General features: G+C 37.3%; 2 protein-coding genes across 2 annotated transcripts in view; both read left to right on the top strand.

Annotated features, from left to right (window-relative positions):
* Positions 1-726: 726 nt before the first annotated feature.
* Positions 727-5,089, top strand: LOC113117367 (iron-sulfur protein NUBPL-like). Its single transcript, XM_026285991.1, has 11 exons — positions 727-1,254; positions 1,371-1,518; positions 1,649-1,683; positions 1,799-1,889; positions 1,986-2,025; positions 2,383-2,473; positions 2,751-2,844; positions 3,130-3,215; positions 3,465-3,585; positions 3,773-3,855; positions 4,297-5,089. Exons 1-11 carry the CDS (start codon positions 1,123-1,125, stop codon positions 4,372-4,374), a joined length of 999 nt encoding a protein of 332 aa, XP_026141776.1. The 5' UTR covers positions 727-1,122; the 3' UTR covers positions 4,375-5,089.
* Positions 5,090-10,211: 5,122 nt separating this feature from the next.
* The window catches only part of LOC113117341 (rho GTPase-activating protein 5-like), a 37,177-nt gene continuing 19,515 nt past the window's right edge, over positions 10,212-27,873 (top strand). The window contains exons 1-3 of the mRNA XM_026285953.1: positions 10,212-10,469; positions 12,459-16,348; positions 16,569-16,722. Coding sequence (XP_026141738.1) covers positions 12,632-16,348; positions 16,569-16,722 — 3,871 coding nt within the window. The 5' untranslated portion in view covers positions 10,212-10,469; positions 12,459-12,631. The remainder of the gene's footprint in view (positions 10,470-12,458; positions 16,349-16,568; positions 16,723-27,873) is intronic.

Raw genomic sequence — 27,873 nt, 5'->3', positions numbered from 1 at the left:
TTCAGGACTTGTCTGTTCCCATATGTTCCATGTTTGAGCTCTGAAACAGTGTCACTGTTTTTGCAGGCTGAGAGTTCACTTTGACAATAAGACACAAAGCTGTCATAGAGATTCAAGCCTTAATCTTTCCCAATGTTGCCATGGTACTGCATCCCTTTGCCTTTTGGTTTTCTTCCAACATGGTTGCCAACTCTCACGCATTTGGCGTGACACTCATGCTTGGACTTCAGTGTGAGATTGATGCTAAAACCATGAGTGTCACGCTAGATGTGTGAGAGTTGGCAAGCCTGTCTTCCAAGCGTAGCTTGCGGTACTATGAGACCCCTTTCTGGTAGCTGCAACACTGAGGTGTACTTTCCAGATTCGGTCTCACAAATCTTCATGTTCAGCAGTGTGTTCACTGAGTGAGAAAACAGGTGTACATTGAATACAGTGTACATTACATCTCAGAATTAATGCATGTATGTATGTTTTATTGCAAATGTGAGACAGGGGCAATGCATACCCATTTTAAGGATTATATCTTCAGTTGAACTTTTCAAAAAGCAGATGTAGATAACAATTCCCCTATTAATCTGAACAATTATAATAAAATTAGATAGGTCATTAATTCGACAAAAAAATAGAATTGTGGTTAATTATTTATTTTCCCGATATCTCAACCCATTCAGCCTCACTCTCAGCATCTGGAGGTTTGACCTGCAGTCGAGCATGCAGACGCTGCTGCAGAATCACTCGCGCTTTAATTACAATTACAAATTGTCCGATTACAATGACAGTGATCAACTTAATTCCGAGGTAACATAAATAAAATAAGTTTATTTTGAATTGACCTCGCGAGTTTATTGGTTATGGATACGGGGGATCAGCTTCCGCGTGAGAATCCAAACAATATACGTCATCAACAGTCGACAGTCCGATGCGACTCACGCCAGCGCATGCCATCTGTATTTTTGTTTTAAAAACGCCCACTGTATTTGTGACATATTATATGATTTATTTAAAAACGTAACCAAGTACTAAACCGATAGAGACGAGTGTCACATGGAAACCACAGCGTCGTCTCTGTCTTTGTTTTGTTCGTGACATTGTCCGAAATCTCGTCTCTGGGAGCTTTATAAGATGGTTAAATTACACGACAGCTACAAAAGGCTTTTGCAAATATATACATTGTCCTCAAACATTATAGGCACACCACGTGTGGCTAGCAGATTTGTTTCTGCACCTCAAAATAGACATGAAATCCGCTTCAAGGTACGTAAAACTCAACTTTTGATTACAGATGCCCTAATTATTAATGGTGCAACGTTATAGATGCATAAACCCAACGACAGTACAGACACATATTCTCCCACTTTTTCTCTGTTTAGACTTCAGGAGTTGGTGAACGAGCTCTGCAGGAGAGACAGAGGCAGCACATGGCACGAGGTTTGCCAAAACAGAAGCCCATAGCTGGAGTCAAAGAGGTCCTTGTTGTTGCATCGGGGAAAGGAGGGGTGGGAAAGTCCACAACAGCAGGTCGGTTGTCTTTTGGGTTCAGTGACCTTTGTGTGTTTCATGCCACAATAATTTCCAATCTGTTTGTTTGACTCTTTAATCAGCTACCAGCATTTCTCTGAAAAGCTCATTTCGTTTAATGTCTTCACAGTGAATCTTGCTCTTGGACTTATGGCTAACGATCAGGTGACATTCAGATAACCCTATCTCAGACACTGTATTGAAACCACTGAATCATTTAACTTTTTATTAGATGATTTGCCTTCAGTAATATTTTTTTTCTTACCACTGTTGCATGTAGAGTAAATCAGTGGGTCTTCTAGATGCTGATGTATATGGCCCCTCCATTCCAAAGTTAATGAACCTAAAAGGAAACCCCGAATTAACAGACAGTGAGTTTTGTGTCCATGTTTGCTTTGTAAATAAAATATATTTTGTTTTATTTAAAAAATTAGTTTGTCATCTGATCCTATTTTCTTTATATTCAGAGAACTTAATGAGGCCACTTGTGAATTTTGGAATTCCTTGGTAAGTACATGACTGATTTATAGTTCTAGTGCAGAAGTGTTATTTATATCGACTGCTGTTCAAAAGGTTGTTTATTTGATCAAAATTACAGTAAAAATGTAATTTAAATTGTAAATAATGTTCAGCATCATTACTCCCGTCTTCAGTGTCCTTCAGAAATCACTATAATATGCTGATTTTCTGCTCAAGAAACATTTTTTATTATTATGTTTGTTGAAAACGAGATTAAATAAATAGAAGTATTAAATTATTATTATTTTTTAATCTCACAGACCTCAAACTTTTGAATGTTATTTTATTTTTAATTTTTTAATACAAGGTTTTTGGTTTTACCTCTTGCTTCTCCGTCTTCTGCAGTATGTCAATGGGCTTTCTGGTTGAAGAGGTTGCACCTATTGTGTGGAGGGGTCTGATGGTGATGTCAGCTATTGAGAAACTCATTAGACAGGTGTGCAATTTGGATTTGGAAATTGCTGTAGCTAGCTAATAGGATTTTGTCAAATAACTATTTTTTTCTCCGCTGTCCTCATCCAGCACAAGTTGATGTGATTTTCTTCAGTACAGTTCAATTTCCATCCATTGGCACATTTTGAATGATTGTGCAAGAATTATATCCTCTACCCTGGTTTCATGTTAAATTGTGTCATTTTCTGCAGTCTAAAAAAATCATCCAATTTACTCAACATTGTTGTTCCTTTCACTACTATAATGACTTTTCCATGCAGGTAGATTGGGGGAATCTAGATTACCTTGTGATTGATATGCCTCCTGGAACTGGAGATGTCCAATTGTCTATTACCCAGAATATTCCTATAGCAGGTAAACTAACAAATGTTACAGCTGATTTATGGTCTGTATGCCTCTTTTTGGCATCGTTCACAATCTGAAAGAAGCATTCTACCTAATGTCAGTCACAACACGGCGCAATGGATTTTTCCATTTCAGATTGTCAGTGCTTGTATCAGCTGGGAGAATTGGATGCATTAATGTTGTCTAGTATTCAGAACATTCATTTTATTTACCTGCTCTTAAACATAATGCAAGTACATTTTGACTGGTTTATACACCAAACATCAAGCTTAGTTGTATAATTTCTGCTTTCAGGTGCTGTAATTGTGTCTACGCCTCAAGACATCGCCTTGCTAGATGCACGAAGAGGTGCCGAGATGTTCAGAAAGGTTAACGTTCCGGTAAAGGATTTGCTTTTGTATTTAAAAGCACTTCAGCTCCAACTTGTCATTAAATTATAGTGGAAAGTAATAGAGTTTAAGCAGGCTGGGTTCGTGCTGATAGAGACCTATATTGAAGCAATATAAATTATAAATGGCATTTAGTTTATATTTTGTGTTAATTATATGACCGTTACTTCCGACAGAAAATACCAGATTTTTTTTTTTTTCAATTAAAATTATGTTTAAGGATGTGCTCTGTGCATTTAGGTTCTGGGTCTGGTTCAGAACATGAGTGTTTTCCAGTGTCCCAAGTGCAATCATCAAACACACATTTTTGGCTCAGATGGGGCTAAAGAGCTGGCTCAGACCCTTGGTGTTGAGATGCTTGGTAAAGCTATTCTGTATGAAGTATTACATGATGACTGACTCTTTTAGCATTTAAGCACATAAAAAAACAACAACTTGAAATTGATCAAATGTAATGCATATTATGAGGTCAAATCGCATGTAGCTAGATTTGATTCATGTGGATTGGCCAATCTATGAGGACACAAGGTTTTCTTCTCTCACTCCAGGAGACATTCCTCTTCATCTCAACATAAGAGAAACATCGGACAAGGGGCAGCCCGTGGTTGTGTCATCCCCTGATAGTCCAGAAGTAAGTGAATCATGTTAGATTCCTGTCTTCCTTTTATTGTTTTCCATTAGTTACTTACTGTAAGCCTTTCATGATCTTTGGGTGCAAAAAATTGGCACACTACATTTTGGTAACATGCATTGATAAATGACAAAATTGAAATGCAAAAATTGCATATTTATTGTATATAATATACAGTTGAAGTCAGAAGTTTACATACACCTTGCAGAATCTGCAAAATGTTAATTATTTTACCAAAACAAGAGGGAACATACAAAATGCATGTTTTTGTTTATTTAGTACTGACCTGAATAAGATGTTTCACATAAAGGATGTTTACAGATAATCCACTAAGAGACTAATCAATCAGAGTTTCTGATTTTTAACAAACATTTATAGAACTTATATGAAATAATTATATTAATTTTCTAATATATTCATGCATATTTGCCTGTTTTGCAGGCCGAGGCTTACAGAAGAGTTGCAGCAGCAGTAGTACGCCGACTTCATTTACTGACATACAGTTCATGTTATTTATAGATGATTAAAAACAACAATAATTTTGGCAACAAGTAAGCTTTCATTATAATGAAAATAAGAACTCATTGCAATTATGAGCATATTATAATAATGTCCATTTCCATGTACAAATCTCAGATGTGGATATTTTCCCACCAGAACAGACTGACACGGTTTTTTAAATAAAAGGAAATGGCTAAAAGGAAAGGTTTTTGGCAGCTCCGGTTAATGTGATTGATTTCACTTTTCACTTCCATGAAGATGTTCATTACAGATCTTGACCACTTGATGGCAGTGTATATGTTTTTCATACATCTGATTGTACTTTGTGTGATTTAATTAGGTCTTTCACTTAAACGATGACAAATTTTCCTCCTTTGACAGTAACATGATTGAAGTCTTCTGTTACTTGATTACATTTAATAAAGATAAACGGTCCAGGTCCAATAGGAAAAGTGGGATGAGAAAAACAGGGTCGCTTCCTGCATATTTTCACAGCTCCCTTGACTCAGCTGAAACAGCCGTATTCAGTCCAGCCCTGTGTAACACTGGCCAGACAGACCAGTCTGTGATTCATCACAGCAATGAAGCTTTTTTGCTTTCTTTTACTCTCAATTGCTTAACTGTTCCCAGAAGACCGACCCAGGGGTTTCAGCTGTACACTGACCTCAGTTGAATTTGGACAGTTTCACATTTGGTGTTTTTTATTTTCTCTTTGTTTTCAAGATAAAGAAAGCGTTATCATGATAATGTGTCTTGACTGATGTCATTGAGCGCAATGCTGTGACTCACACTCCCATGAGTGTGTGATTGAGGTAGAAACAGCAAATAAACATCCATTCATTTACAGATGTAGATTTCACCAAAATTCTGCCTGGGATTTTTGTCCCAGATAGGGAATTTCACAACAAATGGGAGAATACCATTCATAAATCTGATCCTGGATCAGATGACCTCCACTCATGAAACCTTATCTGCTTGTGAGAGACTGCATATTCAGATTACTTGAGAAGAAACATGATTGAGCATGCTTCAGGTAATTCCCAGCTGGCAAGGAACAGATTTCTAAAACCGTGTCCTTGTGGCGTTCTCAGTGGCATTATAAATGCAGACTTTGCCCCATGTGGGAAATGTGGCTTATAGCTTCCACTTCCTAAGGCTATGGAAAAAAAATCAATAATTAAATGGGGTAGCTGTGCAGCCCAAGAGGACAGAGGGCAGTCTTATTTCGGTCATCTTTGATTCATGAGGAGATACCGGTAATAAGATAAGCTGAGGTGCAAACAAAAGAGATTTAAGAGGAAATCGTTATCTTTAAAATGAATATTGCTCAAGAATGGTCTCTTCACTGTAAATCATAGTTGTGTAATGTAAAACAGCACAGTTTTTCAACCAGATCCTGATCAAATGATCATTATTATTATTGCAAATGGCATAAATAATTATTTATCTATACGTGGCAATCTCTGCATCCTTATGTTCAGAACACGATGAAGTCATCATGGCTTCAGTATTGGCGTTATGCCTGTAAATTGGCTGAAGTGGTGATCTGCACATGTATAATAGACGATATATATGTATAATTGATTAAATTAATGTAAGGTACGTGCCTTCTGGGGCCGAGGTTTTTCAAAGCAGCTAAAGTATACTTACTGTTGGCATGTATAATAAATCTTCATTAATACTATATCTTGAGATCTGATTCTGAGAAACATCCGAACACTTTCAGAAGAAAATTTGCAAAAACTGGACCTTTAGGGGCATCCGAGCTTGCTTCTGTGGCTGTGCCTTAACTTTATACCTTATACCTTAAGAGTATATTCCAGGGTTATTATAATTAAATTAAAATTATAGTTTAATTAAAGCCATAAAACGCAAGTAAACCTGACTGAAAAATAAAAATAAGTCTTTATTACTAAAGATGACTTATACTAGACAACACAACAGATTCAAGTTAATGTAAACAACAACAGAAGCTAAATTCTACACTGCATACTACACTGTAAAATATGTTTTTTGAATATTTAAAAAAAGGATTTTCTTTTATTATTATTATGAGCATGATTTACAAGAAAATCATATTTCAGTATTTCTTCATCAAATTTCACATTTAATTGAATGCTATTTCCATTTCTTTGTAATTATTTGTGAAAATTCCCAGAAATTTCTAAGTGAAAATGGTTTCAAAATAATCCTACCATTTTTATCAGCACCCCTCTAAATAATATGCATCTTTTTTTTTACACATCCCTCCAGGAAATATATACTGTATCTTGCTGTTAAAATTTAACATGTTTTTTTGTCAGCTTAACTAAAGTAACAAACATCATTGAAGTTCCTTTCTAGACTCTCATAGGAAGCAATTATACTTGAATTCTGGAGATCTGTAAGTCTTCAGCACTTATTGCATTTTAAAACCTAGCTAAAAACAGCATTTTAAGCTCCTGACTTTAAGATCAGTGAGATATTCTGACAATATTACGCATGTGGCTGTAGTTATTTGCATGATATCTCTCTCCTGAAACCTCGTCTGCAGACACCCGGAAACCCAGCCCTTCCCACAATCCCAAGCGTAGATCCATAACCATGGCAATATAGCAGTGCTGCTGCTCAGGGTAAATAGCAGCAGCTGGTTCCAATTGCACTGCAGCGCAGGGGAACGAGAGGGGGGCGATGTCTATGTTGAGGTGCTTTAATGCTCTAGCATTGGCATTCTTTACAATAAACTTTGGGAGCATCTCTACAAGCAATATTAGCTTTCTAAAAGTATATTTTAGATAGTTGAGCAAGTATTTATTAAAAAAACAATGTGAGGAATATCCTTTCTGTATCAAATATTTACCTAAGCGTTTGGCTATTTTAGATGACATTAAATGCATAGGGATGACTGGCCTTATTTTGCACAATCAGGCTCCACACAAAGGGTTTGGTTTGGACACCAGGGCTTCTCAGCAAGACTCCAAGCACAGCTGACAGTGAATCTGCAGATCTGAGGGGTGTTGGAAGGAGATTTGGGGGTGGGGGGAAGGTAAATAATTCATGATGTAAAAAGAAAAGGGAGGGCAAGATTTAAAGGAGGCACAGACAGACACATTATGAGGCCTGATGCTGAGTGTTTGATGTCCACACATGCGTTTTGTGGGCACAAGCTGCACTAATGAACATAAGAATATTAATTAGTGCTATACTTTGCACACAGTCTGTGTTGGGGAAGCTCGGTCATTATAGAACTTTTAAAATGTTTTAAATTTAAATAAACTAGAAATCAAATAAAAATATTATATGAAAACCATGTAAACCAAATGAAATAATTTTCTAAAATTACTAAAACTGAACTAAAAATCTTTCAAATTAAACCTAGAAATATTTGCAAAATTTACAAAAATATTAACAAAATGACAAAAACTATATTTAAATGTAAACTGAAATATAAAATAAATGATAATAAACATTATAATAGGAAATTAATTATACTACAATAACACTCTTTTGAATCCAGAATGACAAGATCAGAATGTTTTTTTTAAGTTTCAATGGATGGTTTACAAATGAACATCCATTAGAGGAAGTGATGGCTGCACATGGCTGATGGCAGTAACATTTGAATGTCAAATTCAGACACAATCATGATACTGTGATGAAATTCACTTTCAGACCCACAGGCTTTTAGAGCCATTGTTCAACAAAACAGATCAGATCTGGATTTAAATAAAAAAATATATATATATATATTGTAGTCAGACTATCTGATTTAGTTGTTAAGCGCAGCCTCAGAGAATCCTGAAAGTTTCATGGTTTTTACAGAAACATTAAGCAGCACAACTCTTTTTTTTAAACATTAATAATAGTACAAAATGTTTCTTGAACAGCAGATCAGCATATTAGGATGATTTCTGAGGGATCGTGTGACACTGAAGACTGGAGTTATGATGCTGAAGATTCAGCTTTACCATCACATGAATAAATTATTATTTTAAATACATTCAAATAGAAAACATTCTTTAAATTGTAATATTATTTCACAACAGTTTAACAGTATTTTTGATCAAATAAATGCAGTGATGAACATAAAATACTTCTCTCAAAAACGTTAAAAATGCTATTGACCTTTCTTGAGCTTCTGAATGGTATTTGCGGTATGAAAATATGTGAAGTATGAAAAATAAACATGACCCATTTTTTGACCAACATGTAGGCTTCTTTGAGCACTTAGCCAATAACATTGTGAGTGAAAATTAACTGAACAAAAATCCAACCTTCTTAAAATGAAAACATATATTTTGTGTTTTTTTCTTATTAATTATATAGTAGTGCCAAATCTACCTGCTGTGATATGTTTAATTCCATTTTCTTTTTTTTACAATTGTTGTTCACCACATGATGATGACAGTATTTTTATAGACAAAACAATGATCTCAGACCCTAAGTGGTTGAACTGACCATTTGCATTTACAAAAGAAGAAACCTGACATTTGTATTACGTCCCGGGACAGGGAGTGTCTGGCCACTGCCCACAGATAGGAGTTGCCTTGGGAACAGATGCTCTCTAGACAATAGATTTGGTGAATCATTATATCAAACACAAACATATCAAATACAAGAAGCAGCGTGGGCACACCTCTCTGTGTGTGTGTGTGTGTGTGTGTGTGTGTGTGTGTGTGTGTGTGTGATCCATATTCATACCTTAATTCTGCTGTTTAGTAGAAGGGGATTCTTCTGCCTAGCACAGATATTTATAAATACTGAAGGAGTATGTGTTCAAGAGCAATCATAAAAAAAGAAATTGTTGACAAATAAAGGAATCATAAATGAAGAATAGTAAAGCAAGGTGTGTGTCTGTTAAGAATAATCTAAATTTAAATAAACTAAGCTTGTAAGCACAAGAGAGGCTGTGCATATTCAAAAGGAAGGGGTCAGTTAATTTCAGTGCTAACTCAAACAGTAAACAGTGTACTATAAACATTTTCCTGGGTTCTCTGGGTACAAAAAAAAAAAAAAGTTTCATTGATGAAGTACAGGTATGATGAACTAGATTATGATAAAAGCTCTGGACTCAGAAAACTTTTGCCAAATACATCCATAAGAGTAAATAATGTGCAAACAGGATAAGACCGGCCTTACTAATCTACGGTGTTTTCTGTGTCAGCTGAGCCTTCACACAAACAGACCAGAGGCCTGTTTCATAAAAAAGGTCACCAACTATGGTTTATTTCAGTTAGCCTGACTTATTGTCAGTTCATTTGGTTCAAAATGAGTCAGAGTAACTGAAATAAGCCCGGCTTATTTGGACTTGTTATTATTTAACTTTTTTTATGAAACAGTCCCCAGATCAACAGAGCTTTAACTTCCAGCTTCAAACGACTCATTTTAAATAAAGTCATATAACACATTTCACAATTCATATACAAATCATTTATTAAAAATATTACTTTTATATAATTATATATACATATATATATTTTATATAATAAGACAAAATATATAAATGTATATAAATTAATTTATAAAATCACTGAGAAATGTACAAATAAATAAAACATAAATAAAACCTTGGAGCAAAAATGCTATTTCAATCAGTGAATCTCAATCCAAAAAGGCTACATAGATAGATAGATAGATAGATAGATAGATAGATAGATAGATAGATAGATAGATAGAGAGTTATTGTTGATACAAATAGATGACTTTTTAATATATTATTCCTTGATTACCTACCTGCCATAGCAGCACAGATTAAATTAAGATATCAAAAATCAGAAAGTTCCGCGGTGAGCGAATTGGAAAAGTTAGTGAGGAGAGAGAGAGTGTGAGAGAGAGAGAGTGGGAGAGAATGAGTGAGAGAGAGAGAGTGAGTGAGTGTGTTTCTCCGTCGCCATTACTGACTGGAATGAGAGGAGAGGGGAGGGATGCCTCTCCGATTACACGCATACCACTCTTACTGCTAGAAAACACTGAAAACAACCACTTTGTGGAAATTTCGCCGATTATTCCAACCGCTCACGGGAAACGCGGCAAAACCGGGATCTGTTTCGGTATCGCATTCGCACAAATTCAAGGAAATAGTTGGAATGCCTCCTCCTGTCTGTGGTGTCTGGAGCTGGGAGCGACCATGTTAGGTAGGGGAATGTACACGGACTGTGTGACTGTCCAGTATGCTTTTTGTCGTTTGCTTTACTGAATTTGGTTTAATGTGTTACTTATTTTCACGTCTAGGCGATAGTTGCGTATCTTTATATAAATGCACAGATTTGTCTGTCTCTCCTACAGCGCGTTTTGTCGGTGTCACACTTAACTAGCTCTGGCTAACTGGGAAGCTAGCAAGCAAAGGAATCATCTAATGCCTTGTTAGAGGCAAGGCCCTCGTCGATGCGAATACAAATAAGCATATTAACACAAATCTCCGTGGTATTTAATGCAAGAGTGTATGCGTATTGATTGTCATGTTTCGAAACTATTCTGATGTGAATTCAGTTCCTCGGATTCAAATGGAGTGGACGCTTGTGGGTTATGTGAAGTAAATGATGCACATTCTTGTCAATTTGGAAGCCACGTTTAGCAGTAATTCTGTCGATTAACGTTAGTTGTGTGAACCGTCGCTTGTACATCTGATCGCAATGAGGCTCGTTTCAAAGCGCTTCTTCTCACCTTCAGCAGATGCTTTACATCCTCGCTCAGAAACATACAGCCCACCGTCGTTAAGAAACGCGTCTCGACACTGATGTCCTGTGTTTCCGTGATTTAACGCCCGTGAAGTCCAGTCGTTGATGTCCCGTAACTGCGGTAGTTATTTGTGACATTCTCAGTACAAAATGACATTTCTGCCATCATTTACTCTAGGGTTTCCACGGTCATGGAATAACTGAAAAAAATCTGAGATTGAGAATGATAAAAAGTTTTTTTTACTTCCTGAAATGGAAACATTTTTAAACTGAATATGAGTTTTTTTAGTTATGTTAAAATCTGCGATATTTCATCATATAGGCAAGGTATTGATTTTGTGTAGAGTGATTCGATTTGGTTGTTCTTTTGAGTCGGTTCTTTTCAATGAATCGGTCAAACTGGTTTACGAAATGTTTGAAAGATTCATTAGCAAGATGTGAATCTTAATGTCTTTATACAGTAATGATAAATGACTGAAAAAGACCTGGGAATGTATTGATCAAAAACGTATGCATTTTTTTATTCGGCTGAACAAAGAATGACAGCTTCATTTATCGTTAAGTTACTTTCATTATGTGGAAAACAGATACACTAAAGTGACTCAGGCTGTCATTCTGGCTTAGATCTCCTTTTGTGTTCCACCGAGAAAGAAAGTCATACAGGGTTGGACCGACACAAAGATGAGTAAATGATGACACAATTTTCACAAATGTGAATCTTTTAAAGACACATCAGGCTTTACACTGGCAAATTCAGAAGTGGTTCTAGTTATGCTGTCAGAGCCAGCACTGAATTAAATTGCATATATATATATATATATATATATATATATATATATATATATATATATATATATATAATAAAAATGATTGTACTTGTTTTGTTGTAATCATGAACTTAATGCTCTTGAGTATAAATTAGCCAATTTGCTGCCTTATTTCTGTTGACAGATGCATTTATTTGTTAGTACAAAGCTTCATGACTGCAGATGAGAAGCATAGCTTGCATATTTTCTAAAAACACTGGAGTACATGCAGTAAACACATATTACAGTGAAAGAGCTTGTGCCACAGTGTCAGTGATGCATTGAAGATATTGTTAAGATCTTTTTGTACCCTGAGCAGTTGTGGTAGTGTTTCAGACTTACATAAATATAAAAAGGGCATTCAAAATGAAAATGCATTGGCAATAATATTTCATAATAGTATTGTTCGTGTCATGCTTGAATTTTTAGATATCAGTAATGATGCATACAATTATGTTGCGTATTGTGAGTCATAATTTTTTATTGCACTTGTTTGTTTTATATTGTGATTGTGCCTGTGTTGTCATCTGACTTATTAAATTCAGTATGATAAATGATAAGTGTTTGGCTATTGAAAACAAAATTTTACACTTCATCTTATTGTTGACTAATTCAATTTTTATTTATTTTTTTATTGCAGGAAGGGGATAGGAGAGGAAAGAGCAGTCATCCGGGACAGATGATCAAGATTAAAGCTACATCAGCTCATGCAAAGTGAGAAATGGAAATGTGCCTACACTAGCAAATGGAAGTACGTGCTTGCCTGGCTGGCATACTTTGCTTAGCTTAACAAGCAATGAGAGGGGCAATATAATGGCAAAGAATAAGGAGCCCCGTCCGACATACGCTATCAGTGTTGTCGGACTCTCAGGCACTGAGAAAGAGAAGGGCAACTGCGGTGTAGGGAAATCCTGCCTATGCAACAGATATGTGCACCCCAGTGCAGACTGCTACTACTCGGAGCACACTTCAGTGTTGAGCACAATTGATTTTGGAGGGCGTGTGGTAAATAATGACCATTTCTTATATTGGGGTGAAGTGTTAAATCGAGGGGATGATGGCCTCGAGTGTCGAATCCAGGTCATTGAGCAGACTGAGTTCATTGATGACCAAACCTTCTTGCCTCATCGGAGCACAAACCTGCAGCCTTACACGAAAAGGGCTGCAAATACGAAGCTTCAGTCTGCTGAGAAGCTGATGTACATTTGCACAGACCAGCTTGGGTTGGAACAGGATTTTGATCAGAAGCAGATGCCCGATGGCAAGCTGAACATCGATGGCTTTCTGTTGTGTATAGATGTAAGCAAAGGATGCAATAGGAAATTTGAGGACCAGATGAAATTTGTCCAGAGCCTTCATTCTCAGATATCCAAAACGAAAAAACCCATAATCATTGCTGCAACAAAATGTGACGAGTGTGTCGAGCAATATCTGAGGGAGGTGCAGACGTTTGTTACAGGTAAAAAGAATCTCATGTTGGTGGAAACATCCGCTCGCACGTCTGTGAATGTGGAACTCTGTTTCAATGCTCTGATACAGCAGATGGACAAAACCCGAGGAAAACCCAAAATCATTTCTTATTTGGAAGCGTACAAATCCCAGAGACAATTAGTAGCTTCAGTTTCAGACAAGTTCGAAAAGCTCATCATTCAAACTGTCCGAGATTATCACACAAGCTGGAAAATTGTGAGCAATAAGTTGAAAAGCCACCCAGACTATGAAGAGTACATCAACATAGAAGGCACCAAGAAGGCTAGAAACACCCTTTCGAAGCACATAGAACAGCTGAGACAAGAGCATATCAAGAGGCGGCGTGAGGAATACCTTACGAGTCTGCCAAAAATTCTTAATAAGTTGCTGAACAACCTGGAGGAAATTGAGACGCTGAGTTGGACTGAGGCTCAGAGCCTTATGAAGAGCAGGCCTGAGTTTCAGTACTATTTCATTGAGTTAGAACAAACGCCGTGGTATGAGACCGACCACCTTGATAAAACCGATGACAGAAGAGTGCCCTTCGATATCCTCAAAACCATGGAAGGAGAGAGGATTTATCAAAACCATGTACAGCATTTGAGATCTGAGAAGAGGCGTTTGGAGATGAAGGAGAAATTCAAGAAGACCCTGGAGCGAGTGCATTTCATTAGCCCCGGCCAGCCATGGGAAGAGGTCATGTGCTTTGTGATGGAGGACGAGGCGTACAAGTACATCACTGAATCAGATTGCAGGGATGTTTATAGTCGGCATCAGCAGGAAATAGTTGAAAGGGCCAAAGAGGAGTTTCAGGAAATGCTTTTTGAGCATGCAGAGCTGTTCTATGACCTCGATTTGAACGCGACCCCGAGCTGTGACAAAATGAGTGAGATTCATGCCGTGCTTAACGAGGAACCTAGATACAGAGCTCTCCAGAAACTTGCCACTGACAGGGAGTCACTTTTACTGAAACACATTGGGTTTGTCTATCACCCCACGAAGGAAACATGCCTCAGTGGCACGGCCTGCATCGATCTCAAAGTTGAGCAAGTCCTTGCCAACCGGCTGGTTCAGCTGGATCACGGGCGCTCGAATATCTACTACAACAGTGCCAACATTGATAAGGTTAACTTGTGTCTCGTGGGCAGAGAAGGATTGGCGCAGGAGCTGGCAAATGAAATCCGAGCTCAGTCAACTGATGATGAATACACCCTTGATGGGAAAATCTATGAATTAGACCTTTTGCCTGTGGATGTCAATTCCGGCATGCTTTTGAACCATTCCTGGATATCGACTTTCAAGCCCCATGGGTTCTTTTGTATCTTCAGCTCTATAGAGTCGCTTAATTACATCGGTGACCGCGTAAGCCGGATCCGAGCTGAAATTGCCCAGAGCAAAAGGGATAGGTATAGCCAGCCAGTACCATTCATTCTCATTCTAGCAAATCAGCGTGACAGTGTTTGCAAAAACATGCCTATTCTGAGGCATCAAGGCCAACAGCTTGCAAATAAGCTACAGTGTACTTTTGTAGATATACCCTCTGGCACTTTCCCCAGAAAGTTTAATGAGTCTCAGATAAAGCAGGCCCTCAGAGCAGTGTTGGAGGGATTGAAGCACAATTTCGACATGATGTGCCCCATGCCCTCCATTAAGGATCTGTCGGAATCAGATTTGCGCATAGTCATGTGTGCCATGTGTGGAGATCCGTTCAGCGTGGATCTCATTCTCTCACCATTCTTGGACTCGCATTGCTGCAGCGCCGGGCAGCCTGGGCAGTGCAACACGTTGATCCTTGACAAAATCATCGGCGACAGCCGCAGACGCATACAGGTCACTGTGCTCTCCTACCACTCCTCCATTGGAATCAGAAAAGACGAATTGGTGCATGGGTACATTCTTGCTTACTCAGCAAAACGAAAGTCTTCCATGGCTATGCTGAGGGCATTCCTGGCCGAAGTCCAGGATGTCATTCCAGTTCAGCTGGTGGCCATTACGGACAGCCAAGCGGACTTCTTCGAGAACGATGCGATAAAAGAGCTGATGACTGAAGGCGAGCACATTGCCACTGAAATTACGGCCAAGTTTACCGCTCTCTACTCTTTGTCCCAGTATCACAGACAGACAGAAGTTTTCACACCATTTTTCAATGAGGTCCTTGAGAAGAAGAGCAACATTGAAAGCTCCTTTATGTTCGACAACAGCAGGGACGGAACAGGCACCGGTGAAGACGTCTTCACGCAGTCACCTCATAGGCATTCGCCTGCCTACCAATATTACCCTGACTCTGAGGACGATGGGGAGGGACCGCCACCTTACAGCCCTATAGGTGATGATGTGCAGCTCCTGCCTAATCCTAGTGAACGGAAGTACAGAATCGACCTGGAAGGAAATGAGTACCCAGTTCACAGCACACCTGTTGGTGATCACGAGCGTAACCACAAAGTGCCTCCCCCGGTAAAACCCAAGCCCAATGTGCCACCCAAGCCCAACGTTAAAAAGCTGGACCCCAACCTACTGAGGACCATTGAAGCTGGAATGAAGACCTCCAGGTGGACACGTGGGCCAATGATGGGTCATGGCGATGACCTTGAAGCATCTGATAACTATGCAGAGCCGGCCGACACACTTCTCAAATCAAAAGGCTTCAGTGATGACATCTACGCCGTGCCGGAAGATGCACACAGCAGATCTGGCAGGGTCCGCAACTCGTTCGGCGGACTCGCTTTGCACGGGGATGAGGAGAATGGCTTTGACTCCATGTCTAAGTCTCAGGGTGGCAGAAGGCCTTCTAAGTACAAACATCGTTCCCAGATTCTCTTCAGCAAGACAAAAGCTTATCATAGACGAGTGCACTCGGATGTCAGTGATGATGAGTCGGGGCCTGCGATGCAGAAGAAGAAGAAAGGAAGGGGCAACCGAGGAAGTGAAGAAGATCCACTTCTCTCACCAGTGGATGCTTGGAAAGGAGGGATAGACAATCCAGCCATCACATCAGACCCAGAGCAGGATGATAAGAAAACGAAGAAGAAGAAACAACCAAAGACCAAGGAACCCAAAAAGGTAAGCTACTACTTTTCAATTATTTGGGAAAATTAAAGTTACTTTAGTGGCTAAATGCCACTGTTAAATCTTTAGCAAATCTCCAAATGTATATATGTACTTATATATGTCATTTTGTAGCACCTAAATTCAGTTTAAAATGATACATTTTAGTTTTTAGATTGTGTCCTCCATCATGCATTGTAGTGATCATGGGTTATTGTCATTTATTTCTTAACAGACAAAGTCAATAAAGACCACAAAGCCATTGTATCCACCAACTCGTAGAAATTGGGATAGCAACTATTTTGGGGTGCCTCTTCAGAACTTGGTCACACCTGATAGGCCCATACCTTTGTTCATTGAGAAGTGTGTCGACTACATTGAGCGCACAGGTACGTTTCCTATTTTTGTAAAGCTGCTTCACTAAATAGCATCCGAAAATGTAATTTCTCTGGTTTGAAGGCTGTTTGAGAATTGAATCTTTCTTGTGTGAGTTTACTAGCATAAAGTGGTTTATGTTTGTAATTTTTGTCCAGGGCATTTTACATTTAGTAGGTCAAAGCTTTAGGAACATTTAGTAACAATTTGTCTTTCCTGGTCCTGAGATAACTTACTGACAATTGTCCATTTGTGTGTTGCGTTTCACAGTCCATATTTTAAAGTACAGGAAATTCTGCACGCAGTTCAAATGCCATCAATGAGTAAATGAATGAAATCCATTCCTCTGAAGTAATAAATTCTGACACAACAGGAAGTTGACGGGCAGGGGAGGAGGGAAGTCCATCTGGTAAATGATTGAATTGATTTTTAAGGCACGTGTTACGATGATCAAATTTTTCCCAGTGCACTCTCTTCAGTGAGATTGTGGTTTGTATTTTCATGGACTCTGCAAGTCTGTGTAAACACTGAGGCCCGTCACATATCGTAGCCATGGAGTTGGTTAACATCATTTCAGGACATGCTGACCATATTTGGACTCGGACAAAGTCTGCTTCATATGCTTAAAGTACTGATAGAAGCCCTTTAACTGTGCCTGTTTGTTTGGTTACAACATGCCCTTCAGTAGCTTGTTCAATGGAAACTCTGACTAACACGGCTGTCAATAAGCCCAGCCGACCCATAATATAGCTTGAGGTTTCACGAGCGTGTAGGTGACACCCACATACTGCCGTTCAGGTTGCTTGTGGCTATAGATCAGTGAAACTCATGCATGGATGACATTCACAGATGTGGTTTCTTGAAATTATTAAACTGCGGTTTGTGGTTTTTATCCTGTGTACTGGAAGTGGGCAAGTGTCTGTGGTGAGCGTAATACTAGGTCAGTTTGCTGGTTGAACTGGTTATGCTTTGTGTATGTGTGGCCGTACACACATGAAGCTTATATGTGATGATCCGAAACACTTTTTTGCTGATCTCATGTTTTGATCTCGCATAGTGCTGTGTCCACAGTTAATGTGCAGGACGATTGATTTTGTTGATAAGTGGCTTGATTCTGTGTGTGTGATTCTGCAGGTTTGTAGACCATGGGGAAACGTTTAGCTTGATACATTTGGTATTTTTTCATGGAGAGAAAATATGTAAAAATTCTGAAATTCTAGGCTTTTTGCATAGTCTGCGGTTTGTTTTCATGTCCGCGGGTCGAAGCGACCCCAATCCCAATAACGAGATGTTAAGCCCCAAAAATGCTAATTTTACCATGCCCCCCCCCCCAAATGTGTATTTCCTTGCCTGGAACGAAATGCAATTGGGCTAGTTTTGAGACACAAAACTAGCCCAACATCTGATAAATGTCAACTGTTGACCAGTACCACTACATTTAAGAAATATACAAATATTCAGTACATATTCAATATTAGTAGTCAACAATATTATATTGAAACTACCCTTTTAAAATAAAGCTGTTTTATTAACCGTGGCCGAATCTGGGCCTTTTTTTGGTTACTGTGGAATAGGACGAGATGGCACAATGTGCCCATGGCTGCGTCTGAGCATCGCAGGGCTCTGTTTAAGAGCTTTTTGAAAGCATCTTGCCTCAAAGAGCTGTAGAGATGAAAAGGTTCATCAAACACCCTGCCCCCCAAGCCAAACGCTCCCTCCCTCCCATTTATGCCCCTCTATCTCACTGTGTACTGCATTGTGAAACCTAGAGGAAATGATAATACTTGACTCTCTTTTTTTCTGTGGTCAAGAACAAGTAGTCCAACAAATCCACTCTTCCAAACATGGTATATGCACACACACAGTCCTTTATTTCTCGTGGCCCATCCGTTCTGAAAACCAAGACCCTGTGGCGATAAAAACTGTACAGAGAAAATTGACTTTCTGGATGTTTCCTAATTGACTTTCATGGCTCATTTAGGCCTGGATGCTTCATTTATCTATCAGAAGAGTACCCCCATTGTCATTTCCTCCTTGCAGGGCTTCGCAGTAATAACCCCTTCTGTATGAAACGTTATGGATGTTTAGATATTTTTATGAGACAATAACTATGAAATAAACCATGAACTTAACAGACACAGAGGAAGTACAATCAGGAAAAAAACTGTTGCAGCAGTTCCCAGAAAATGCATCAAAACCTTGAATAGGACAATCACATCCTTGAGGCCTACATGAATGTTTAAATGAGCTGACCACAATGCGCAATCTTAGTTTTTTTTACTGTGACGTGCTTCTATCCAAATGAAGGAATTTTGTGCCAATTTTGGAAATGTTGCAACAAACAGGATGCAAATTAGGTGCATTTTAGTTGACTTGATGTGTTCCTTACGGGTGCAGCGGTGCGTTAAACAGCTCAGTGGAAAGGAGGTAATTTACAGACAGTCCTTTCTTGTCTAATTTAGCATGTTTGAATTGTTTAAAATGGTTGTGCAATACAGTTTGAACATTAGCTAATCATTCATACAACAAAGCATTTCCTGGCAATATTTAATGTTAATGTTACAACAATTCCAGTAAATGCTTTGGCGTCTAAATAGTCCCAATACAGTTAGTTGTTTGGTAATATTCCAAGCAGTTAATATTCCAAATTATGTCTTAATATCCAACTAATACAATTTGCAATATTAAGCTTATTAGCATTTGCAAGAAATATTTTAGTATCAGCTAATTTGAATATTAAATAATTACTTGTGCAACAAAGCATTTCCTGAAATAATATTGGGATATAAATGAATTGGAATTGGCATGGTAATACCCAACTAACTGGAGTTTGAATAATAACCATTTATATAACAAAATATTTACTTAAACTGACTTATCTGCTACTCATAGGTGTGCAAAAGATTTTTTGCTTATATTTTACTTTGTATGAAATACCACAACCAGTGTTTCAGTCCAGCTGACATTGCTTTGCCAGCATCATTTACTCAGCCGTCGTTGAATTCCAAAACATGGACTCCAGGCTAGTTGCAAAGCCAAACACAAAGTCTTCCCTGTGGGCACATTTTGGTTTTACTCAAATGGAAAATGAAAGCCCAATAACTCAGATGGGCCGCCTCTGTAGCAAAGCGGTGGCAGTTAAAGACACCGAGACCATAAAATGGCAGTTGCAGGTGCTCCCCAGCAGTAGGCTATTGCAGAGGCTTTTGGACCAAGTTTGAATGTGATATGAATGTTGCAAAAGCTTGACAAGTAGTATGAATTGGCAGGAAAATCTCAGAAATTGCAGTTTCCGGCCTATGTGGCCAAACGAAAGATGTCAAGGTTTAAAGAACCTGCCTTGGCCAATCCACACGTGTGATCAAGCGCAGATGTTGCCCCATATGCAAGCTTAACAATACATTACCTCACCAATGACTGGATGCTACCAAGTGTGAAATAAGATCTGAACCAGAGAAGCTCATAGCTGAATGGCTTCAGTATGCTTTGGCAGACTGGGTATTAGATTAGTCGAAAAAGTCCTGCGTAAGCACTGATAGCCAACAGTTCTCGGCCGAACGTGCGGAACTGTTTTGATGAATGAAGCGAAAGGCGTAGAGTTAAGAGTGAGTGTTTGTACAACAATTAATCAGCTGACTAATATTTCATGATTGTGACAGCGCTAGGCTGAAAGGGTCATAAGTGTGTTTACTGACGATCTCTAAACCATCATTCTGCAACATTGGACTGTTTTCCAAGAACGCTTGATGGATTGTGACAGGCAGTGGGACAGGGTTGTTTACAGCTTGTTGATGTTTCCTCTCAAGGCCTATGTTTTAGTTTATTTACTTATTATAATACTATATATGGAAATTTATTTTTTACTGTATAACAAATCATCAGTGAGAAATTTTGTAAATACTGCAGTTTGAATGGCAGGCCAAAAAACGCCTTTCACACATGCATCACTTTGCATTTCTGGAGTCAGAAATAAATGCCTAGTAGATTGCAGCCTGTATGTGCCCGTGGCTGTGTTTCAAAACCAGTGAGCTGCCTAGGCAGATAGCAAACATGCAGTATGCAATTTTTAGGCTAGGTCTTTGGCTGCAATCTTTGTACATCTCACCTTTTCAGGGCATCTGCATTGCAAGATGCTGTGCATTTCCAAGGATGCTGTTGCAATGATGCACTTTTTTAAAGTGACTCTTTTGTGGTGAAAAAGCAGGAGTCAGACTTTTCACAAGTCTTTAGCCCTTAAGCCCTGCTTTTCAATATGGTGCTGTTACTTCTCAGCCATATGGATTACTTGACTCAGTAGGGAATAATTGTCATGGCCTATTTCTGTGGTTTGACACCTAGTGCTGTGAAGTATCAGATCTCAACTTGATGCATTGTGTTTTAAATGAGAAAGTATCTCAATCTTATATTTAGCTACCATGATACTACAGTATAGTTATTTTAGTTGTTGTTACTAAAAAACTCACCATGAATTTAATTTAATTTAATTTGTGATTTAATGCAATTCAGATTATTCGTTTTATTCATTTGAAACTTTGAGAAATGTTAAAAATTATTTTGGTCACTTTTGTTTACAATTTATCATTGGTGGCTAATACAAAGTATTTTTTGTAGTATTTTGGTGGAAACCAATGGTATATTTGTTACATGTGGTTATGGTATTTTTTTTGTAATGGTATTGTTAATTGTTAGGCCAATGTCATGCCTTTGTTTGCATAGAATGTTTTGGCTGTTATTTCAGGCCTTACAGGGTTTAAGGGTCTAATTTTTTAATGGAGCAATATTTGAACCATTAAAGGAATAAAAAAAGTTACATATTATTTAATTTAATTTATCCTAATCAAATGAAAATGAAACCATTTTATTTTTTGGCAAACAAAGTGCTGCACAACAGAGGTTTACTGGTTAAAATTAAAAGAAAACAAATGTGATTATTCCTTTAAAAATAAAGATGTATTAATATTTATTATTAGTAGTAGCATTGTTTTTACATTGAGTCTTAAGTCTCCTAATAGTAGGCCAGTATTTCCTGACAGTTTCTTCATGTTAAACCAAACTTTTATTTTGACAGGTAGCTGTGAGGAACTTGTGAGCGTTGTCCGCGCTTTAGTAAGTGTGTGGTAAACAAAACAGTGCGTTGGACCATCCACCATTCTTTCATTCATTCATTCATTCATTGCGTAAATCATGGTGCCTTTATGCATGATGTCAAATGCTTCAACAGATTTGTAGTATTACAATAGAATTTTACCTGAGCATTGCAAATTACGCATATTGCTATGTTCTTGGTTCTTGTCAACAATATCTCTGCCATAAGCACTGAATTAATGACAGCCTTTACGTTGTAACATTGGAGAAGAGTAATGATAAGATTCATATTAATCAGCTCTTGTTTTTTTAAATGTTTGCTGAAATAAAGTTTCAAAAAATGTTTGATTTTGTGACTTTTGAAAATTGAAATCGAATCCCATCATTAAAAAAAAAAAAAATTATTGAATTTTTTAAAAAAATTTTTGCCCAGCCCTAATCAAATATAAAGGTTATTCTTATGTTTGCTTTATGAAAATCAGTATTAGGATTTTAGAACAAAAACACATGGGTACTTGTGACCTGAAAAGGGAAATGTTTAGCAGTATCCCATACTAAAAGACCTTTAGAAAAAAAGTATATTATTATAACTATTAATCCGATTACAGTAGGTGTCTACAAAAGGTTTTTCAGCAATGTTTTATTAAATGTTGATAAAGCCTGAAATTACAATAGGGTTAGGTGTAATAAATCTGCACCGTGGGATTTTCAGGTGATTTGCAGTTTGCCCCATTTCATTGTAATGTAGGTTGCTTGATCCATTGCATTGTTTAGGTTAATCTACAGAAACGAATGTTAATGTAAGGTGTGGTTGAAGTACATTGACTTTACCACCTTGCTCTGTTATTACAAGAACAGATTTTCATCAGTCTGAATAAAATCACTGCTCATCCCGGATTTAATTGTTATATGTCCCCTGAACCTAATGATTTTATATGGGTCTTGAGATTGCTTTAATTTAATCAATGGATATATCTGCACTAGAAATGAGAACTATTATTCTAATCTTCTACTCTGTTGTTTTAATATTAGCTTATTAATCTATCATTGAGTATGTTTACATGCAAACCAGTAAGCTGATAACTCACAAATATCAGCTTATTAAAAGAACCAGTTTTTCCCGTTTCCATGCACATCAGTAACCTGACAATGCAAGTAAGCTTCGTTTACGTGACTTCATTAATAAATCAGGTTATTTCCCTGCAGGGACGTCAAAATATTATCATTTGCGTATCTGACTCAGAGCATTCCATACATTTGTCAGTTGTGATGTTAAATTAAGCTTGCAGCATGTCAACTTGAGAACATGTCGGGAAATTTACAGCTCGTATACTATCCTATCATGCAGTTATAAATGCAGTATTGTGACTGAACCACTTCTACTTCTGCTGCACGAGATGAGAACACATTTTTATCATTTTCTGAGTCATAAAAAAGTCTGCTTTTGTGATATTTCCTTCTTCCGTTACTGCAAGACGTTTGCTCTGTTTAGATGCACTTAAATCTGTACTAACAATGCGTTCATGTCACGTATCACACACTTCAATATGCTGACAGGAAGTGGGATCTTGTATTTCATGGTAGCAATATATCGCAATTATAGGTATTTTTGCATTGTGTAAGGCGTTTATTATAAAACATTTTTTTATACCGTAGAAATTCATATATGAATTCTAAATCGTCACCAGTGTCAATATCACAAAAAACGTATACTAGCAAAAATTACTAATAATAATAAAACCTCAAGCTCACTGAAGACAAGTAAACGGTCAGTGATTAAATAAGAATAAGAAATAATTACAAGCAATTGGACAAAAAACGACAGTAGAACAAATAAATAAGATGCTACATTTGTATAAAGAAATCAAATGTTTAAAAACACTGCATATCATTCACTGTGTAAATTAAATATAATTCTTCGTATTAAAGTTACACACGTAATTTAGTCAAGAGCAGTGCTATTTTCTCTCTATTGTAGTTTGAATAACATGAATGACAGACTTTAAGAGCTACCCAAATCCAATATGCTGTTAGAAATGTGTTTTCTTTCTCACATGTTTGCTTTCACTGAAGACATAAATTACAGTATTTACGAGGATATTTGCAAAGACGGGCATTTTGACACACAAGAGTGTGTATTTAACTGTTCAAGGCCTATAAAGCAGCAAAAAATTACTCTATTTAACCAAGAAGGGGAAAGATCTCTACCGGTTGACATTTATCCCGGTTAATATTTGTCCCACACCTACCACGGATTATTTTTTAACCTTTTACAGATAGAAACTAGATCCATGTGAAGGGCTGAGACTTAATTTGTGTGCCTTCACTTCCCACACTTCCCTTTATATGATCTGGCTGAATTAAGCAAATAAAGAATTGAATCTACTAGGCTGCTCGGCAAGTGGAGTTTCCCTCTTGATGACTGTTGCTTTGCCCAATGTAGACATGCACCTTGCTGGAGGCTTGTTAAAATGTTTTGATGACTCTGGCTTTTTCCTCCTTTGACACATCAAGGTCTCTGGCGAATGCTTAGCAATAAGTGTCCGACAACGCAAAGTCCTGTTATTCCCCTCGGCCTGCTACTGCTTGTCGTGCTTGAGGGGAGAGGATGTCAGAAGCGCTTGGCTTTGACAGACTGTCGCCACACATCAGCCAGTGCATCTAGACTCAGAAAGTGGCTTAGAAAATGTAATGAAGGGGAGGGAGATGATGCCATAAGCTCTGGGAGTTTGTCAGAAAGCAAGAATGAAGCTTGTACTTGAAGAAATTCCAAGCAGAATTTTTAAGCTCCTAGTGTGCCTGATGGTTGTGGTTTAGGGCTACTGTTCATGCTCACTTCACCATGCTGGTTTAAAACATCTAATTAGAAACTGCTAAAACATGAATTATGTTCAGAATAGGGATGACCCCGAATAGTCGAAGATTCGATATGAGGAGCCTGATTCGACAACCAATCTTACAGTTGAATTTTCGCATAGGTGTTATGATAATGCCATTTTCATTACCTCCCTCTTTGAATTAATCAGTGTTTCATTGATTTATTTAGCATCAGAGGGAGGCACGTTTATAAACCAAATAGCTTAAGTAATTTGTGGATTAGTGCATACTGGAGACGTGAACACTTTCAAATGTTTCAGTTCCATTTGGTGAACTGGTTCGACCGGTTAAATAGAAAGATTTGCTTGCGATCCGGACATCAGACGAGACAAAACCAATAAAGCCCATTAAAATTAAGGCATTTGTTGCATCCAGTGACATAATTACTGATTATAATGACTTTACATTGTCTTTTTAAGTGTTGAGTTGCGTATTGCGCTGCATAAACATAAAACAATGTCTGCATTTGTGATCAGAGAAATGACAAACAAGTCTACTCTACTGCTCAAAACTCGCATTTGAATAATCATTGGCAAATTATTTAAATATAAAATATGTACTTACAGGCTATGAGTCAGAAGCGCCAGACTGTCCTTGCAAAGTTTGAACTGCCCAACTTTATAGAATCAGCCTTTGTGCCACATATGCATTGCAGGCTACTGGTTCAGGAAACAGTCAGCATCCTCCATAAAATGCACTGCACACATCTGAATATTTGGGTTGGACTGTTCTGGAACAGTGTTGAAATTCAATTCAACTGATTTCTAGTCTTGTCCTCTTTTGGAAGGCCCAACAAAGTAGTTTCACTTTCACATTTCCGATATTTTGATATACATTACCAGTTTTTCACATACATTGATTATTTGTGGTGTTTTTTTGTTGAGTAAACTTGAGCACTGCACATTTTAAAATCATAATACGGCATGGATGTTTAATATGAATGGAAACTGACTGTCTTCAGAAAAGTTTCAATTACATTTTCATTTTATCTGATAAGGTAGTGTTCATGAGCGGGGATCATAGCTGTCAACATTGAAAATAAGGAAAATTTCCCGGAATCCATTTTTTTATTTTTTTACACTATTCTTACCCACAAAAAAAAGCAGTAATCATTAACAGTCTAAAAAGTTTATAACCACACAATATAAATTAAAGAATGACAGAAGAATATGTTAAAAGTGATTTATTTATGAACAAGGTAAACATTACTTACACATTTTTATGCGTGTTTTAGCTTAATGTCAGGCAGAGTGAGAAAGAAACCGACAGAAAGAATGTGTGTAAGAGGCAGTTGGTGATAAATTCTGTGATTTTGCCCGTTGGCGTCCTGATCCATCATCTCACATCATACTCATCTACTCCACTCTCGAAGTTCACTTCCCGCTACTTTTTCCCTCTTCCTCCCACCCGCCGGCGCCGCTGCAACCATAGACAGTAAAAGGCTGCAACTGTCGTCGTCTTCGATAGTAGCCTAAGCTACTGTATACTGACACCTGCTTTACAGCTGTTACTGGGGAAACTGCTAGTTTTATCACTCTGAAAGCCTCCTGCTGGCAGAGAATCAGTTTGCATTTTCAATAATAAGCCCGTCTCCAGCAACATGTTTTTGTTCAAATCTAGTTTTTTGTTTTTGTTTTCTGCAGCCACTTGGAGCACTTTTCATATTCTTTGTATTTTTATTTAGTTATTTATTTATTTTTTGTAAGAAATTAATTTGTGACAAGAGTGGACCTGGAGTAATGATGCTAAAAATTCAGCTTGGAAATCACAGGAATAAATCACATTTAAAATATTTTCAAAAAGTTATTTTAAATAATAATAAAAATCAAAATGTAACTGTTTTTGCTGTATATTGGATCAAATAAATGCAGGCTTAGTGAGCAGAAGACAATTCGTTTCAAACATAAAAAATCTTACGGTTCAAAAACTTTTGACTGGTAATGTCATCCTATAGTTTGATATAAGGTAAACATTATTATTTTTTTTTTGCTATTTTTTTTCTTAAATGTTATGTAGATTTACAGGAGGAGGTTTCATATACTTAAAAAAAAAAAAAAATTTTTTGAAGTTTTTCATCAGTTGTGAGGTTCTTGACAGTTTTTATGAGGCTTTTTTTATTTATAGTGTTCATATCGATATTGGAATTATATCATATCGTCCGAAATTAAGAAATATATTGTGACATAAATTTTGGACATATCATCCAGCTCTATATTAGGCATAGCCTGCCCTATAGCACAGTGAATTTTAATTTGTTTTAAGGCAAGGCAATATATTTAATATAATATAATATAATATAATATAATATAATATAATATAATATAATATAATATAATATATGCATGCTAAAGTGAGTTTCACATTGCATTTTGTTGGTGCATTCAGGCTATTAAAGCAGAACTGCCGCTAATTCAAAAGTGAAAGTAAAATGCTCGTGCCGCATTTAAGATATTTAATAGGGTAGGAAGCTAGGAAAAGAGGGAAAATTCAAGAGGGAAAATTCTTCACTGCGACAGCCCTAGTAGTTGATATACTTTACAAAGTTTGAATATTTTCTATATTCATAGAATATCCTGATGACCTCCCACTTTAGGTGGGGACTTTTTTATTTGAGTCGATATAAAGATGTATCAATCAGGACTGGGAATTGGAAGGTAATTCGTAAAAAAAAAATTGCAATCCTGTATACTAAATTTGACAAAATGTGCAGAATACATTGTGAGCGCACTGGGCAAAATACAGTATCCTACAATTCACTGCACTTTTACTTCACCTTTTGTTTCCAGTTTGAAGTGTCAACTGGAAATAGTATTGGCTTTTTTTTCTCAAAATATTTGATTTGCTTTGTTTGGTGTTTTTTTTTTTTTTTGTTTTTTTTTTAAACACAAAGTAACTTGATGGCACTTATAGGAGTAAACATGTAAGGAGATTGTGTGACTTTTATACCAGGCTACTGTTGAAAAGGTTCAATAGTTACATAATCTGTACTGTTTTACATACAAATTTTTTAAAACATAGGAAATAGTATACAGTGTTAGTAGGCTATTATTTGCCTGCTGATATTAACTTGACAAACATGCATAGAAAAGCATTGTTTCTTGTTTAGTAAGAATGTAGCAGTAATGCAACTTTCAGTGAACACATGGAAAAAGAACCATCACTTTAGTTTTTGGGAAACACACCTACTCCCAAAGGACATGCTA

Source organism: Carassius auratus, chromosome 17 (genome assembly GCF_003368295.1).
Source record: "Carassius auratus strain Wakin chromosome 17, ASM336829v1, whole genome shotgun sequence".
Lineage (NCBI taxonomy): Eukaryota > Metazoa > Chordata > Actinopteri > Cypriniformes > Cyprinidae > Carassius > Carassius auratus.
This window is presented reverse-complemented; position numbering and strand designations above follow the sequence as displayed.

What these genes read in the sequence shown, in the direction of transcription:
- LOC113117367 (XM_026285991.1), top strand. Translation starts at nt 1,123, where the DNA reads ATGGTTAAATTACACGACAGCTACAAAAGGCTTTTGCAAATATATACA. An exon ending in GTGAATTTTGGAATTCCTTG is followed by an intron (nt 2,026 to 2,382) that starts GTAAGTACATGA and finishes CGTCTTCTGCAG; the next exon opens with TATGTCAATGGGCTTTCTGG. An exon ending in CCTTGGTGTTGAGATGCTTG is followed by an intron (nt 3,586 to 3,772) that starts GTAAAGCTATTC and finishes CTCTCACTCCAG; the next exon opens with GAGACATTCCTCTTCATCTC.